Source organism: Phaethon aethereus, assembly GCF_964289735.1.
Source record: "Phaethon aethereus genome assembly, chromosome: 2".
Classification (NCBI taxonomy): Eukaryota; Metazoa; Chordata; class Aves; order Phaethontiformes; family Phaethontidae; genus Phaethon; species Phaethon aethereus.
Genome location: NC_138582.1, coordinates 100,526,515 through 100,541,438, shown reverse-complemented (window position 1 = coordinate 100,541,438; position 14,924 = coordinate 100,526,515). Strand labels below are relative to the sequence as shown.

At 40.4% G+C, this 14,924-nt stretch overlaps 1 protein-coding gene across 1 annotated transcript in view; it reads left to right on the top strand.

Moving 5' to 3' along the window:
• The window catches only part of JARID2 (jumonji and AT-rich interaction domain containing 2), a 225,037-nt gene that overhangs the window by 166,693 nt on the left and 43,420 nt on the right, over positions 1–14,924 (top strand). Inside the window, exon 5 of the mRNA XM_082014548.1 lies at positions 8,218–8,394. Within this exon, the coding sequence (XP_081870674.1) occupies positions 8,218–8,394 (177 nt within the window). The remainder of the gene's footprint in view (positions 1–8,217; positions 8,395–14,924) is intronic.

Here is a 14,924-nt window from a genome sequence, read left to right as displayed (position 1 = left end):
GAGAGGAACATGAAGTTGGGGGTTGAAGTGTGTGTGGGAAGGGTTAGTTTTGAGGTTCGCCTCTGAATCTAGACAGGTTAGTGGAGGTAAATTGCTTTGAGATTCTCAGATATGAATTCTAGATGTGAGAAGCACTATACTTGGGGTTTTTTTTAATATTTAGTAGTCTGTTACTCTGATGTGTGGATTTTTTGACTTTGGAAAGTGAACCTTGTATTTTTTTCCTGAAGATTCACACATTTACCCACCCTTACATGACTTTCCTATTAAAGGAACAGGTTTTTTTGGCTTTGGTTTTAGCTCTACTGCTTTGAAGAATGGACCGAGAAGAAAATGTGTTTTCTGTCTCTGTGCTAGCCCATAAGTTAGCCATGACAATGAGCATCTTGTGATTCGTATAACAGCAGAGGAAGGGAGAGTTTGAGAATCGGTGTGTTCATGAGCTCTGTTTTGTTTCTGTGCTTGGGATGGCTTTTTCCTCCCTCTTGCTCAGGCACTGGGGAGCTCCCTCTGGGATTGTTCCTGCAGGTGGAGTCAGACAATTGAGATACAATTGCTCTTTCCTATAGAGTTTATGCAGTTCATTCTCTTTTAGCCTGGCTCCGTAAAATGACCGTAAAGTGTGGGAATAAATTGCATTTATTCGCACTTCAGGGACTTGGCGCTGTCCTGCCAAATGTAATAAGTAGGACATAAAATAAATGAGAAGCAGGCCCTAAATTTTAAGCATTGAGATGCCAGTACATCAGAAGCATTTGAGAGGCAAGGTTTTTCCACCTGCATACAGCCCCAAATGGGTCTGTGTGTCAGAGGAGAAGCCAAACCTCTGGATGCGGCTCATTATAGGGCTTGGCATGCCCTGTGGTTATCAGGGCAGACTTAAGTTTTGCATACCTTGACCTGCCTTGTGCTTAAATCATTCTGATGTCTTGAATTGTTTTAAGATTTTTCCAAAGCACATCTGGGTTATGTTTAATTGTTAGGAAGAAAAAGAAAAAAAAAAGACGAGCTAGAGGGGGAGTTGGTGTAAATAATTCATGGAGAAGAATCCTCCAATTTTGCAGAAACCACAGCCCAAATTACAGAGAAGGCTCTTGGATTGAGATGATTTTTGTTGTGGTTGTAACATACCAGGGTTTGAATCCTGTCCAGATGAAAACATTTGGTTTGTACTTCAGTAAATATTGCAGAAACACTGCCAGCTAATTCTGAAGAGTAATGAAATAGTGCTTTTGGCAAAGCTCATGCACTTTCCATACTTCTGATTCCACTCTTCAGATCCAAATTCAGAGTTTTTTTAATATGTTTAGCTGGTCCAAGACAAAACTTAATGTAATTTAATGAGAAACAAAACATACCGTAATTTAGGAGGGAAAATTACACATTTGTCAAATAAAAAAAAGTTTAATAACCTCATTAGTCAAATAAAATGGCTGAAAAGAGTATTGTTTATTCTGTTAATCAGGCACTTGCTACTGAGGTCAACGCATCTGTATGTACAGGTTGTGTAAGCATCAATTCTGCCTACTGTTAGTAGCAAGCCTGAATTTTGCACATGCAAAGGGTAACATCTTTCCGAGAAACTGCTAAAAGCAGCACCATGACTTAAAAAACCATATTTTTACATTGTACTTATTGTTGTATAAGCATCAAATTATTGTAACAGAGGACATAAAATACATTTGTCATCCTTTCATGTGCATTAGGCAACACGTTGTGTATAGTGTGGTAATTGTTTTCCCTATATAGTTAAGTTTTCTTTTGTGCTGCTCTCACAATAGGAGGGAAGACAAAAATACTCAAGAGAGAATTTCAATAATGAAACTGCAGATACTGATGGAAACAGTTGCCAAACATACTTCAAACCTCATTTTTTAAAGAGCTGAGTATCCTCCCTTTCTGTAATAATTCATAGCTCATTTTAACTATGATGAGTGAATTAAAAAAAGAAAAGTCACCATTAATGATTTTCTCAAAATTTGTCACGCAGACTGGTATCTCATCACAGGAGCAGTAACTCCTGCTCTGATACCAGTGAGGAGAGGATACCTGGGGTTTTGTTAGCTGTCTGAGCTTTCTGCGTGGCTTGCAATCCCATAGTCAGCCACAGCAATTTGTTAGCTTTCAAAATCGCATGATGAGGGCCAGCCTTGGCGATTTAGCGTTCCCGCAGTGATTTGGAGGAGGAGGAGAGGGCTGGGAAGTTCCCTCCAGGTTGCTGCCTGGGCTTGACCATAGCTTTTTCTGCTCTCTACTGTGAGTTAACAGCGACTTGTTAAATGGGCAAAAGTGGGTGGCACATATCCAGATCAGGGCAGCAGGTCGACAGCACTATCAGATAGATACTCCAGTTAAAGCCGCTCAATACAAGGTGTCCTACCCACTTTACTGTACTTGTTACCATTTAATGTCAGAAATTCTTCCAGCATCTTCCTTTTCCTGTTGCTCCTGCAGCCCGTATCTGTCTGCCAGCTTATGTCTCACCGCTCACCTCTTTCTCTAGCCCCAGTACCTCTGAACCCTTCTCTTCTTCTGCTCTGCTGCTGCTGCATGCCCTTTCTTTCAGCTTACTTCTGCCATGGCTTCTCCTTCCCAGCCATTGTGTTGTGATTGCCTCATCCTGTTCTTTGGTGATGGCATGTGCTTTTCTGCAAATACTGATGCAAAACAAACCAACTGTCTTGAGGAGAAAAAAAAAAAAGCATTTAGGAAGTGTGTGTCTAGACATCATCAGGACAGAATGTAAAACGTGCAGCTTCCTACAAGAGATTGGAAACATACTGCGTTTCATGTTTTGTTTAATAACATAAAGTGATATATTAAGCTATGCATTCAATAAGAAAAAGTGTGCATAGAAATTTTCCAAATCTTTACTTGAGAGCTTGTAATATTACATTACAAGTTACAGCATTTATTAATGGACTTTAATTTCCTTAGTCTGGGATTTTAATCTGAATCAGTTCACTGATCTGATTCACCACGTGGCCCCACAAAAAAAATTATACTGCCACAGTTGAGGTGGTGGCACAGGAGTAAGAACAAGAGGCCAGATGGGGGTAGATGGTCTGTAGACCATTTTTGATGCCAATAAAAATGTCCATGCAGCCACAGACGACCTAGATGGTTCCTTGTATGAAATGTCTTCTAAATAAGTGGTGGGAAGTCAAATTTTATATTCTACATTACCATCAGATTTGCTGAGTGAGTGGGTTTTTCAGGCACCTGCTGATCAAGTGGGCTTCTTAATGTGGAGGGCTTCTCACGTGCTTTCCCCAGGCGCTGGAGGGCTGCTCCCTTGTTCTCCCACTTCATCCACTGCAGTGCCCCTGCTAGCAGGTGCTTGCACAACTTGGGGCTCGTGGCACAGAAGGAGATGTGTAAAATTCAGTACAGCCACAGGCTCTTGTAACTGTCTTGTGGATTTTTTTTTTCAACATAGATGTTGCCCGCTGTCTGGAGCATTGCAGGACTTCTCTTTTGCTGTTAGTTATTAATTAAATTCTAATGTTGCTCTTTAGATTGCCCTGGGTAGGCTTTGAGAATCATGCCTTGGTGCTGGGGAGGGCAAGGGGAAGAGGAGGGATGATTGCTCATCTGTACTCTTGCTGGCTGGCTGGCACAATGGGTGCAAGAATGAACTGGCATAGCAGCCTCATGGATTTCTGTTGCTGAGTGTATCCAGGCAAAGACAAAACTGTGCGTAATAGTGTGTTGTAAATTAAAAAAAACAAAACACAACAAAAAACAAGCAAGTGCCTACACCTGTATGTTCTGTGGGCGTGTGTGTATGTATGCATCTGGTGAACCTGCTGTTTTCCTTATTCTTGTGCCATTTTGGAGAGGTTTTATCATCTTGCTGTCATGCATTTTTTTAAAGATAAATATATGTATACATGGAGAAACCTGAGAGCAACAACTCTCAACGAAGTCTGCCTGTAAGGAAAACTGCCATGTTCTTAACTTGAGATGAAGACAGGCCAGATTCATGAGGAAGGGCAATATATTTTGTTAGACCAATTGATAAAGCTGGAAAAAGCAAACCAGCTCTTGAGCACACGTTCTTCTCCACATCTTCAATGATCTTAGGCATTCATGGCTACAATAACACTACTTAGTATTGTTTATATAAATCAGCAGTTTTGAGTAACAAATGAGGTCCTCTGCAAAGGTAGGCTACAGCACATTCCTGTCAGAGAAAATGAGGGATATTTAGGACAGGAATTTTTATTATAACAAAGGTGAATGATCACCTAGCTTCCACTCTTAACGTTGCAGCTCGTATGAGCTTCATTAGTTCCTCAGTCATGAGAATTCTGAGTTTTATTTCCATAAGAGGAGTTTTGGGGGATTCTCTTAGCTCTTTGCTTGGTGTAAACCTGGACCAGTGCACATTAATCACACACGTTAGGTGTTGCCTAATCAAAATAATTGTTGTTCTTTTAGCTGGAATGAAATCACAGTGTACTTACAGGCTTGTCTTTCTTCAGTTTGTCCATAAAGGGAATTTGCAGTATCTTGAGCTTGAGCAGCCTGTGTCAGTATTCTAAACTAGTGTTTTCTCAGCCTTTTGAACATGTTTAGCTACTGTCGTGGTTTAACCCCAAAACCAGCACAGCTACATAGACTTACAGTGAAAGTGGTTTTAACCAGCTCAGCCCATAAGTGTGAACAAATTCTCGGTATTTCAGGCTATTCTAGAACTGAAATCTTAATATAAAAGACAATGATAAAAATAGTTCTAATATAAAAAGTAAGCAAGAAAACTCAAAGCTTTTAGATTTCTTTCAGTGTCTTCCATCTGTAACAATGCTTAAATAGAACAAAAATGTGTAAATCCAGCCCTTTTTTTTTTTTTTTTCCCCTTTCTTCTCTTTCTTTCTGTTTTGCAAGTCAACTTTAATAAATATGTAGGAAAAGCTGGGGGGGAGGAGGAAGGGAGGAGGTGACCCAGACTGAATGCCAGCTTTTCTCCGAGGTCTCATATTGCAGAGCACTTAGATCAGTAAAGTGAGGGCTAGCATGACTCTCCTGTGTTATTGGACGTTGCTAGTCTAATTTCTCTGGAAATGTACTTCCCAAACAGTCCCAGCTGTCCCAGGAATGCAATTTAACCATTGTTGTTCATAGTTCTCAATTGAAAAGAATTAAAAAATGTCATTCTGACCAAAGATTTATGCACTGAGATTACAATGACTGAATACTAGGAGTTAGGTTAAGTTTGTATCTGCGCTCTCACTTGGGTTAGACCCTCCCTCATTTCTAAGCAGAATGACACAGTACTATAATTTATTCTGTGCTTTTAAAAAGAAAAAAGAAAAAAGATTGCTATTGTAATAACAACATTTGTGTCGCAGATGATAATCTTTTGCTGGTTGCTGTTGAAGGCAGCTGACAAAAAAGCTCAGGGACGTGGAACTCTAGGGAAGACGAGACTTAGAGAATAGACGCTATATCTGGTCTCCTATTTTAGTGTCTCAGAAGGATAAAATTTCTCTAATTATAATAGAGAGTTTTCAGTCTGTGCTTGAATTTAATTTTGAGGGTTCCTAACAGTAAGTTTCTTCTACTGCCATCATTGTCAATGTAGTAATGCACTGATGGTGCCAGACTTCAGATTCTGATTAGAACTGATGTGCAGTACAGACTTGCAGAGCTAATAACTTCTGAATCCCTACCACAGACTTGGTACCTAGATGGAAGGAAAAAGACAATTTATTTTTCAGGCAGCACTGTCCTAGAGTAACTGTTTTGGAGTCTTCTAATTACTTGCTGCTGAGACTTAAAGACCCCTCCAAGCAGAAGAATTAAGGTGCCTCTTGGCACCTCTTACCTACTATGGTTTATTGCTTAGAGCATGCCAAAAAGTTCTGGGCTTGCATAAAAATTGAGAAGGTTTTTGTTTATGTAATTTGCTACAGCTCCCATGCCTTGAAATATGTCAGCAGTCTTAATTTGATCATTAGTCTATATAAATATGAAAGTTGTGGCATGCAAAAGGCTTTCCCCATAGGATAACCATATGTGTCCATATATTTATGCCTAGGTTGGATGGATTAAGTACATTATTTCAGGGAGGAACGAATCATCATGCCCTAGGTGCTGCTGCAGTCTTTCCTCTAAGCTGTCCCAGGGCTACCACTGATGCACAGCATGGGGTGCTGGTGGGGAGTTTCTCTCTGCTGCTCCCCAGGGTAGCCCCAGTCCCAAAGGGGCTGTTACAGAGACTAAGAGAAAAGGCCTTTACAGGTGGGGGCTGATCTCACTCACTCCCTTCTCACTGGGATGAGGGAGAGAATTGGAAGGGTAAAGTGTAAAAACTCGGGGTTGAGATAAAGACAGTTTAATAGGTAATGCAAAAGCTGCGCATGAAAGCAAAGCAACAAAAGGAATTCATTCGCTACTTCCTATCGGCAGGCAGATGTTCAGCCATCTCCGGGAAAGCAGGGCTCCATCACATGTAATGGTGACTTGGGAAGACAAATGCTATTACTCTGAAAGCCCCCATTTCCTCCTCCTTCCTCCAGCTTTTTATTGCTCTGCACAATGTATGGGATAGCCCTTTGGTCAGTTGGAGTCAGCTGTCCCAGCGGTGTCTCCTCCCAACTTCTTGTGCCCCCCCAGCCTGCTCACTGGCAGGGCAGTGTGAGAAACAGGAAAAGAAAATGCCTTGATGCTGTGCAAGCACTGCTCAGCAGTATTAAAACATCCTTGTGTTACCAACACTGTTTTTGTCACAAATCTAAAACACAGCACCATGCAAGCTACTATGGAGAAAATTAACTCCATCCCAACCAAAACCAGTACACCTAGGAAAGGATGGTTTATCGCGGAAACGGCCTGTCCTAGTTTGTGTTTCATATTTGGGTATCCGTTCACTAAAATGAAATTTTTGTAGTTAAGAGTATTTTGTACGAACCTGGTGGCAGCAGAAAATACGCAACCCAAAAATAAGCTTTAGTTTGTTGTTAACAGTGGCAACACCAACAGCTCAAAACCGAACAAACCACAGAATTGCTGTTCTGAAGAGCTTGAAGCCAGAAGTGATTCCTAAGCATCAGCCAAATAGCTGCTACCTTGTGGTGTTGGTCTGTAGCCCAGCTCTCTTTGTCCTTTGTCTTATTTAGGTACAGGAAAATAATTGAAGCAATGAGCCCCCATTCTCCACTTCTACTGACTGTATTTTTTCCCTTTCTTCAGCAAAAAAATCTTTTTGTGAATAAGTAGAAGGCTCCTAGGGCACCTGTCCCTCCAGGAGATAGACAGAAGACTCATTTTGAATTGGAAACTAGCATACGGCATAAAGGAAAGTGTCCATTAGTTGTCAGCAGTATTTGTACGTTTGAAAATAGTTATTAGATTGCTACAGTCATGTCATGTGCCCTGATGCAGTGCAGGGAAACCTATACACTGTTGCATGATGCATATAAAAGAAATTTTGTGCAAGAGTTACATTTAAATTATAACCCTGTATTGTTGTTAAGCTTGTGAATCCTCACTTCGCTCTCACAGAAATGCATGTTGTATCTGACCCTTGCACAAACAGGGCAGGTTAGGGGAAACGTCATGGGAAGTGAGCAAGAGATGAGAAGCAACATCCTCAAGAGGAGCACACTGGGAATCAGGAGACCTTTGCTCTATTCTCTCCTTTACTAGGGACCTGCTAGCATCTCAATGTCTCAGGTTTTCTCTGTGTTTAAAACTGAACGAGAATACTGCAAAGCATTGTGTACAATACTGTAGAGGTCTGCAAAGCATTGTGAAGTTTAAATACTAATATTTTATTGTAATAATAATATTAACAGGGTGCAGAATGCTTTGTAAATGCTCTTTTTTCTTCTGTTTGGGAAAGCTGTAAGCTTCTAGTTTGTGTGTTAAGACTTCAGTAAGGCACTTAAACACGCATTTGAAATCAAGCATGTGCATTAGTCCTTTTCTGAATACACAAAGCTATTAATTAGGGCTTGTAGCAAGACTGTTTGATTGTCCAAAGTATGAATAGAATGTGCTTGTGGGGAGGAGCCTTGCTTTTCAAGCACATATGTTGGTAAAAATTAATAAGTACAAACCCTCCAGTTAGTCATGCACTAGTGTGACCTTCCATCTCTGAGTCCCTCTCTTCCCTTGCTATGCATAACACTAAAGTAGATTACAATCAATATGGTTAGTGCAGTAAGTGAATGTAATGATGCTAATGAGCCATTTCTTTATAACGATCAGGTTCTCCAGCTCTGCCCAGCAACATGGTATATTTTGGAAGCTCTCAGGATGATGAGGATGAAGAAGAGGAGGAAGAGGAGACAGAGGACACAAAAACAGCCACAAACAATGCTTCATCATCATGCCAGTCAACCCCCAGGAAAGGAAAAACGCATAAACATGTACCAAATGGGCAAGGTAGGTCCTAAACAGTGTTCTCCTGCACTGCCTAGTAAAGAAATTTCATCTGAATGTGCTTAATCCTTGTCCATCCTTCTGGATCTGAGTGAAAAAGGATACAGGCCATAAATGGAAAATGGAGTGTGATGTAGGGTTAGCATCTTCTGGTTTAACCTGTTTCTCCAGACAATCTGAACCTTGACTGTGGCATAACTATAACTGCAGGGCTGGAATTTTTTTTTATATATATATACACACACACACACATATATATTTACACACACAATATATTTACACACACATACGCACACTGCAGTTATATACACACATGTATGTACAGGCACACACAGTCACTCTCTCTGGTTTTTCTGAGACTGATGTTTAATCTAGAATGATTTTATTTTATAAAAGTTAAATATAAGCATTCATAAGTGTTACCAAAACATGTAACAGGGGCAACACTTTATTTCTGACATTCAATATTGATACCACAATTGCAGTAGTTTAAGATACTGCATTCATGTTGTTGATGGAAAGGTTTTATGGAAGAAGCCTTTTAAAGTCAGTTATTTGCAAGTCAACAAAAGCTGCATTCGTTACACAGTATTTCTGTCACTATGTCCTTGTGCTGTATCTTGATAAATGGATCTGTGTATGTTGCAACATCACCTAGTGTAAAATGGAAGACAAAAAAGCCATGCTGAGAATTTTCTGAGCCTGCTGTAACGTTCCACTACCAAAGTCCTGTGTGATGTAGTTCTCTTACCAGCAAGAGCTCTTGTATTGTAATAACTCTGTGCCCTCTCTGCCTGACATGATTTCAAAACGGAGCCTGTGCTCTCTGTTTACTTCCTCAGTATTGGTTTACCATGAAAATCTTTCCTTTCGGTGACTGTCCATTCAGCTCTACTCCTCTTAGTAGGAGGACTGAGAGGAAGGTCTCTCTGTGGTGCACGTTTTGAGAGATGGTTGTCAGCTGTGCCTGCCTTTTTTCGTTCTTTTGTGCTATGCTCTGCTGTGTAGAAGAGATTAGTAGATCCCAATTACTTCATTGTGCTTGTCCTCACCTCTGCTTTTCAAAAGAGGGTTTTCTATAAAGGACTTCCTTGTTGAATATACCAAACTTATTTTTCATGACTACATCTGAATCTGTTTTTTATTGCACACCCAAGCTCAGAAACTCTTTTTGTGAACCACTTGTGGAGAAGTGCAAGGGGTTGTTATGCCTAATAGCATTTCAGTTGTCATCTGTGAGCAGGAGCTTTAATGCTGTAAAAGCCATGGATCAAAACTTGGCACTTTGGACTGATTTCTAAATAACCCCCCCAAAATAACAGGCACAAAACTCTACATATGGAAAATGAGATTGCACGTAACAGAACTGCTGCCTTGGAGTTTTAAATGTGATATATCATTACAAAAGGAGCCGATCATGTTCCTTGAGAATGTCCCAGATGGCAGCCACTTTGAAATTAGCTCAAAACCAGAGACACCTGAAATCTTAATTGGGGGTAAGTAAAGGGAAACTTAATGAGCCATCTAATGGCTTCATAATCTTTATCAATATAGATCAGAGTGAGCATAAATGAAGCTGCTGCTTTAATAGATCTGCAAAAGACCTTTATAAAATACATAGGAGACGATGTGAGATGTTTTGACAAAGGTGATGAAACGGGAATTCCCAGAGAAGGCAGCTGCTGCTGCTTCTTCTTCGTCATTGTAATTTCTTTTTTCTTCTTTTTTTTTATTTAATTAAAATTTCCTTACCCAGGGGTATTCCCATTTTTCAGTGTCTGTTATTTTGGTTGACAGCCAATAGTATTTTTGTTTCCTGTGAATAAAGTAGGTTCTGGTTCAAGTGTGTCTGTTTTAAATGAGACCACACACAAAGGCAGACCAGGGACGGGTGCGGCAAATGAACTTAATCTAGCGTGAGAGTCTATTTTTAATGAATTAAAGTCTTTTGTTTTTAATATACAATGTGTAGTCAAGCACTTTGGACCTGAAAATGCTAAGCATTTGCTATGACATACAACAACAAAGGTTCAGAGCTTGATTAATGTTATTAGACAGTGTCAGATGATTGCTTTCTACTAAATGGGGGCCAGAACAACTTTCCTGGGCAAAGTCATTTGTCTATATCCTCTTCTGACACCAATATGGGGCATTATTAGAGTTCCACACCGAATTATTTGTTATAACCTAGCCTGTTGAGCCACCTTTTGGACAGCTAACTCAATTGAAAATGCCTAAGTGTGAATAAGAAGCATGTGGAACACGTGGCATAGGTTGCTGCATGAATTAGCCCAGCTGACTTGTCGCCTTCCAACCTTACTGCTTATATAGATATATTTAAAGCATCAGATTGTGACCTGTGCCTTTTTATCCTCCTTTCTTAGTACTTCTAATGTGCTGCGCATGTATCCAACTGTTGAAGAGCAAAGTAAAATGTTTGGCAGGAGAAGTGTTTATCCCCCCACATTCATGCGAATGTGGAAAACGGATATGTAGCAATGTGCAAGTCTTTCCTTCATGCAGTATCTTAGTGCAGGCAGTGATAGTCTTGCAGTTAAACAGTTTTCTATGATATTGCTGTGGTTGCCACAAGGGAAAATGGTAGAGCCGTGCTCTTAAAAACTTGTTTCATGTCATGGCCAGACTTCAGCTGATTAGGCTGGGTCTGACATATGTTAAGATGTTAGCAGCAGATAAAGGCTTGCATGTCATCGGTGGTGCTTTGTGCCTTAGTTAGAAAGTAGTATTAGTTCTGAGTAGGTGTCTCTCATGGCGTGTGGGATGTTCTGTGTGTAACTCTTCCCATTCCTGTCTTTTTCAGTGTGCTTAAACTTACAATGAACAATTTTCACTAAGAGAAGATGCTGTCTAAAGACTTTCACTGTTTGCAAGAGAACCGTTTTCTTGTAATGTAGAGTAAAATGTGTGAGTTCTTTTTACTTGCTTATGGATTAAGGTATGATCTCACAGTACATGACATAGATTAATTCAGGTCAGAGAGGACCCCAGGAGGTCATCTAGTCTTACCTCTTCCGCAAAATACGACTGATAACTTTTCTGACAAATTCAGCAATAAAACTGGCAGAGGTTTGTGCTTTTAATTATGCATGTCTTTGGGGGAGGGGAAGATTTTAGAAACTTTCTAAAACGTGATGTGAAATTTTGGTCCTAATCAGAATGATTTTAGTTGAGGTAGGATTTATAGCGGGGTTAAAATGGTGAAAGGCCAGAAACTAATCAACTGAATCACTTGGCCTCCATATAGCTACTGACTTCAAAAGGGTATTTTCCCAGCTAAGAAACCATATGAACATTTAGTTGGAATAGAGAAATCCCTCTTGCTGTTTCGGTCAAGGATTTAATCTTTTTAAAGCATGTAGTTCCCTTTTAACTTCAGACCTTCTAAATAAGTTTGTGGTGAATTTCAAAATTAACACATGGAAGATTAGGGATGATGTGGTGCTGCATGTTGCAGCAGATAGAGCAGAGGTTCAGATGACTCTGTTGTAATTGCAGCCCTGTTACTGACTCTTTTGAATGTGGGTGTAGGAACCCCATAATTGTCAGTGTTTAGATCCAGAATGGCCAGCCATGGGATGCCTGCGTGCTGCTCAGGTGACTATGCTTGTTTTCCAGCTTGCATTCTGTACGCATCTCAAATGGCCATCAGTCTAGCTGAGACTATTACACGACTTTGAACACGAGGAGTTCAGTGGAAGAAGCCAGGCAGGAGCATTGGTGTAAACAATGTCTTTTTTTCTTCAGTGTATCTGTCAGGTGTGGGGAGAAACTTCTCAACCACAGCCTGGATGACAGGGCATCTTGCCAGCGCAGAGGAGGAGATGGAGAGACATTGATCTGTTAGAAAATGGACTGTATGCAAAGGGAGGAGGGCGGCAGTCATCAGCTGCTGTGGGCTGACGTACAGGGAAAGCAGGTTCTCCGCAAGCAAGTGGTACTCCGCTTCCCTGGGGGACAGGGAGGTACTGAGTCTAAATTACACCTCCCTGCTGCTTGGAGGAAATTCCAAGTTGTAGGTAAGAGGGTAGGCTTAGGTCTTTGTTTCTTTAAAACTAATTCTTTGAATTTCTTATGACTAAATAAATCCTACTTTGATTTAATTCTGCGGCACAATGGAAGGTTTTCTCTGCAGGCTCCTGAAGGAAAATGTTTGCAGGTGCCAAGTGTTTTGTTAGGCAGGCTGGGATAGGGAGCTGGAAGATGCAATTACGGAATTGTTGGGTTATCAATCCCATCACAAGAGCAAAAGGGGATAGGTGTTATTCTACTTGAAAGGGCTTGTGGACTGGAAAAGAGCCTCAGGAAGAGCAGTGCACATAGATACAGTTGCGCAGACAACTTCGAAAGTGCACACAGCAGGCTACAGTTCCTCTAATAGCGGTTGGCTAATTTCCTCAAGAAGGATGATTGCAGTATTAGGTTATTTCTCACACCACCGTAGCAGTTCAAAGGTGGAGAGAAGTGCACATCTGGGCCAGCATACCTGGGAATGTCATGTTTGTCTTCAGACACCTGAGACAGACAATTAAGTTCTAATTTACATTTAGGAAAATGGAGTTAGCCATCATTATTTGAAACTAGACTTCATGAAGGAGAGTCTTGTTTCCTTAGCTGGAGCAAACCGACTCCAGTGTGTCAGAAAACCTGCTGGGTCAGAAACAGTTACTGGTCCATGCTGTGTTTTGTTAACATGGTCAGATGAAAACTGCTCTGCGTGCCTTTTGCCTGAAATGAGCAGGGGAGAAAACTGCATAAACGCCTTTTTTCCTTGGGGCTCAAATTTCAAAACAGATCTGGCAGTAGTGCGTAGTAAGCAGGCATCACTAGAAACGCTATACTGTGCTTTAGTGCTGTCTTCCTCGCTTACCAGAAATACAGAAGAATGTTTCGCTTCTCAATTTGCAATGGATAATTTAGCAGAGTAATTTCCTTACAAGCGTAGTAACAAAGATGATGCCAGAAAAGATCGTAGATAGGTTTTTTTCTTATTTCAGAATATAGTTCAATGCAGTGTTTGTATATCTTGGGCATAAATGGCGTATCTTTTACATACATTACTGTTTGAGTGTGCTGTGAGAAAATTCTAATCTGTGGTTGCAATTCTTTATTTATTTTGGTTTTAACCAAATTTGATATTTGTGGGTGGATACATAAGAGTCTTGGGCTCATGCATGCTTTTTAGTGAAATTAATCCTGAAGAGGTAAACATTTAGAAGAAAAATATTTTTTGCATCCAGCTAAAATGCAGAATGAGAAAATTTCAGGCAGTGTGCTACAATAGTTAATGGGTAGGCAATTATTTTGACGATTTACAGCCTTTTGTTGAAATACCATGGAACCAGTAATTGTTGCAATAAACATTTTTGCACATTTAATTTTCCTGCAAAAATATGTAACATGAAAATTACCCGTTTTGCAGTAATTTGCATATTTAAACATGCAAATCAGACACAACACATTTGGGGATTTGTGGATTTTCAGTAGCTAGATGTATGACCTGTGGAGAAGAATAGGGGAGCTGGAAGTTACTCAAAAAAATTGAATTGTTATCCTGGTGAGAGACTCGTGATAACAGATAGACACTTCTTGTATGGACTTGCTGCTTAGCGAGTGACCCTTTTGATGTTGTTTGTGTCATAATGGTTAGGTGAGAGTAATGAATTTGTGCTAAGACGAGACACTTGGTATTGAATTTTTGCAAACGGTGGCATGGTGTCTCATACCAATAACTCCTCTCAGTGGCCCAATAAATTCATGTGCGTGTAGGGTTTTGAGCTGTGTTATTGGCAGTGTCAAAAATAAATACAGTGTTATCTGCCACGGTTGTCCTGTTTGACTTCCATTAGCATGCAGCTACGGAAATTTTGTTGCAGAGCTGGCCACTGAAAATTGCGTAGAGTTGGATTAGGGCTGGAGAAGTGTGGAAACAGTGATACCACATGTTTTCATACGATGTTGTGGTGTCCTTTTCTCAGAAGTATGCCTTTGCCACTGACCCCGAGTAGGTAGATTGTGTTGGGGACTCCAGAAGACAGCTTCTATCTCTGGAAATGGTTTATAGAAGTCTGAACATACCCGACACTTAAGGAACTTAACAATCGGCAGTATTAAGATACTCTGTTTTATGGAAGTAGATCATTGTTTTAGTTCCTCCGGGAGGGGAAAAGAATTATTGCCTGGGTCCTTTAAGGCAGTTTGAGAGCCACATAAATGTTTTCACAGTGACTTAAAACTGAATTAAAGCCAGAGCAAGAATGTTTTTGTACAGTAACGGATACTTAATGCCAGAAAGTTGATTAATATTACATCTCTTCCCAAACATGATCTATGTAACAGCATGAGGTTTGCATTGGAATAGCTGGCTCTGGTTCACAACATTGGCAAGGCTCCCTTTTCTCCTTCTAAAAACAAAACTTCTCCCTTTCACTCTTATCTTCCCTCTTTGTTTTGGATAGTTTTGTGAATGTGCAATCACTTGCTTTATGCAGCCAAGCTCTGCAACATGCGGCATA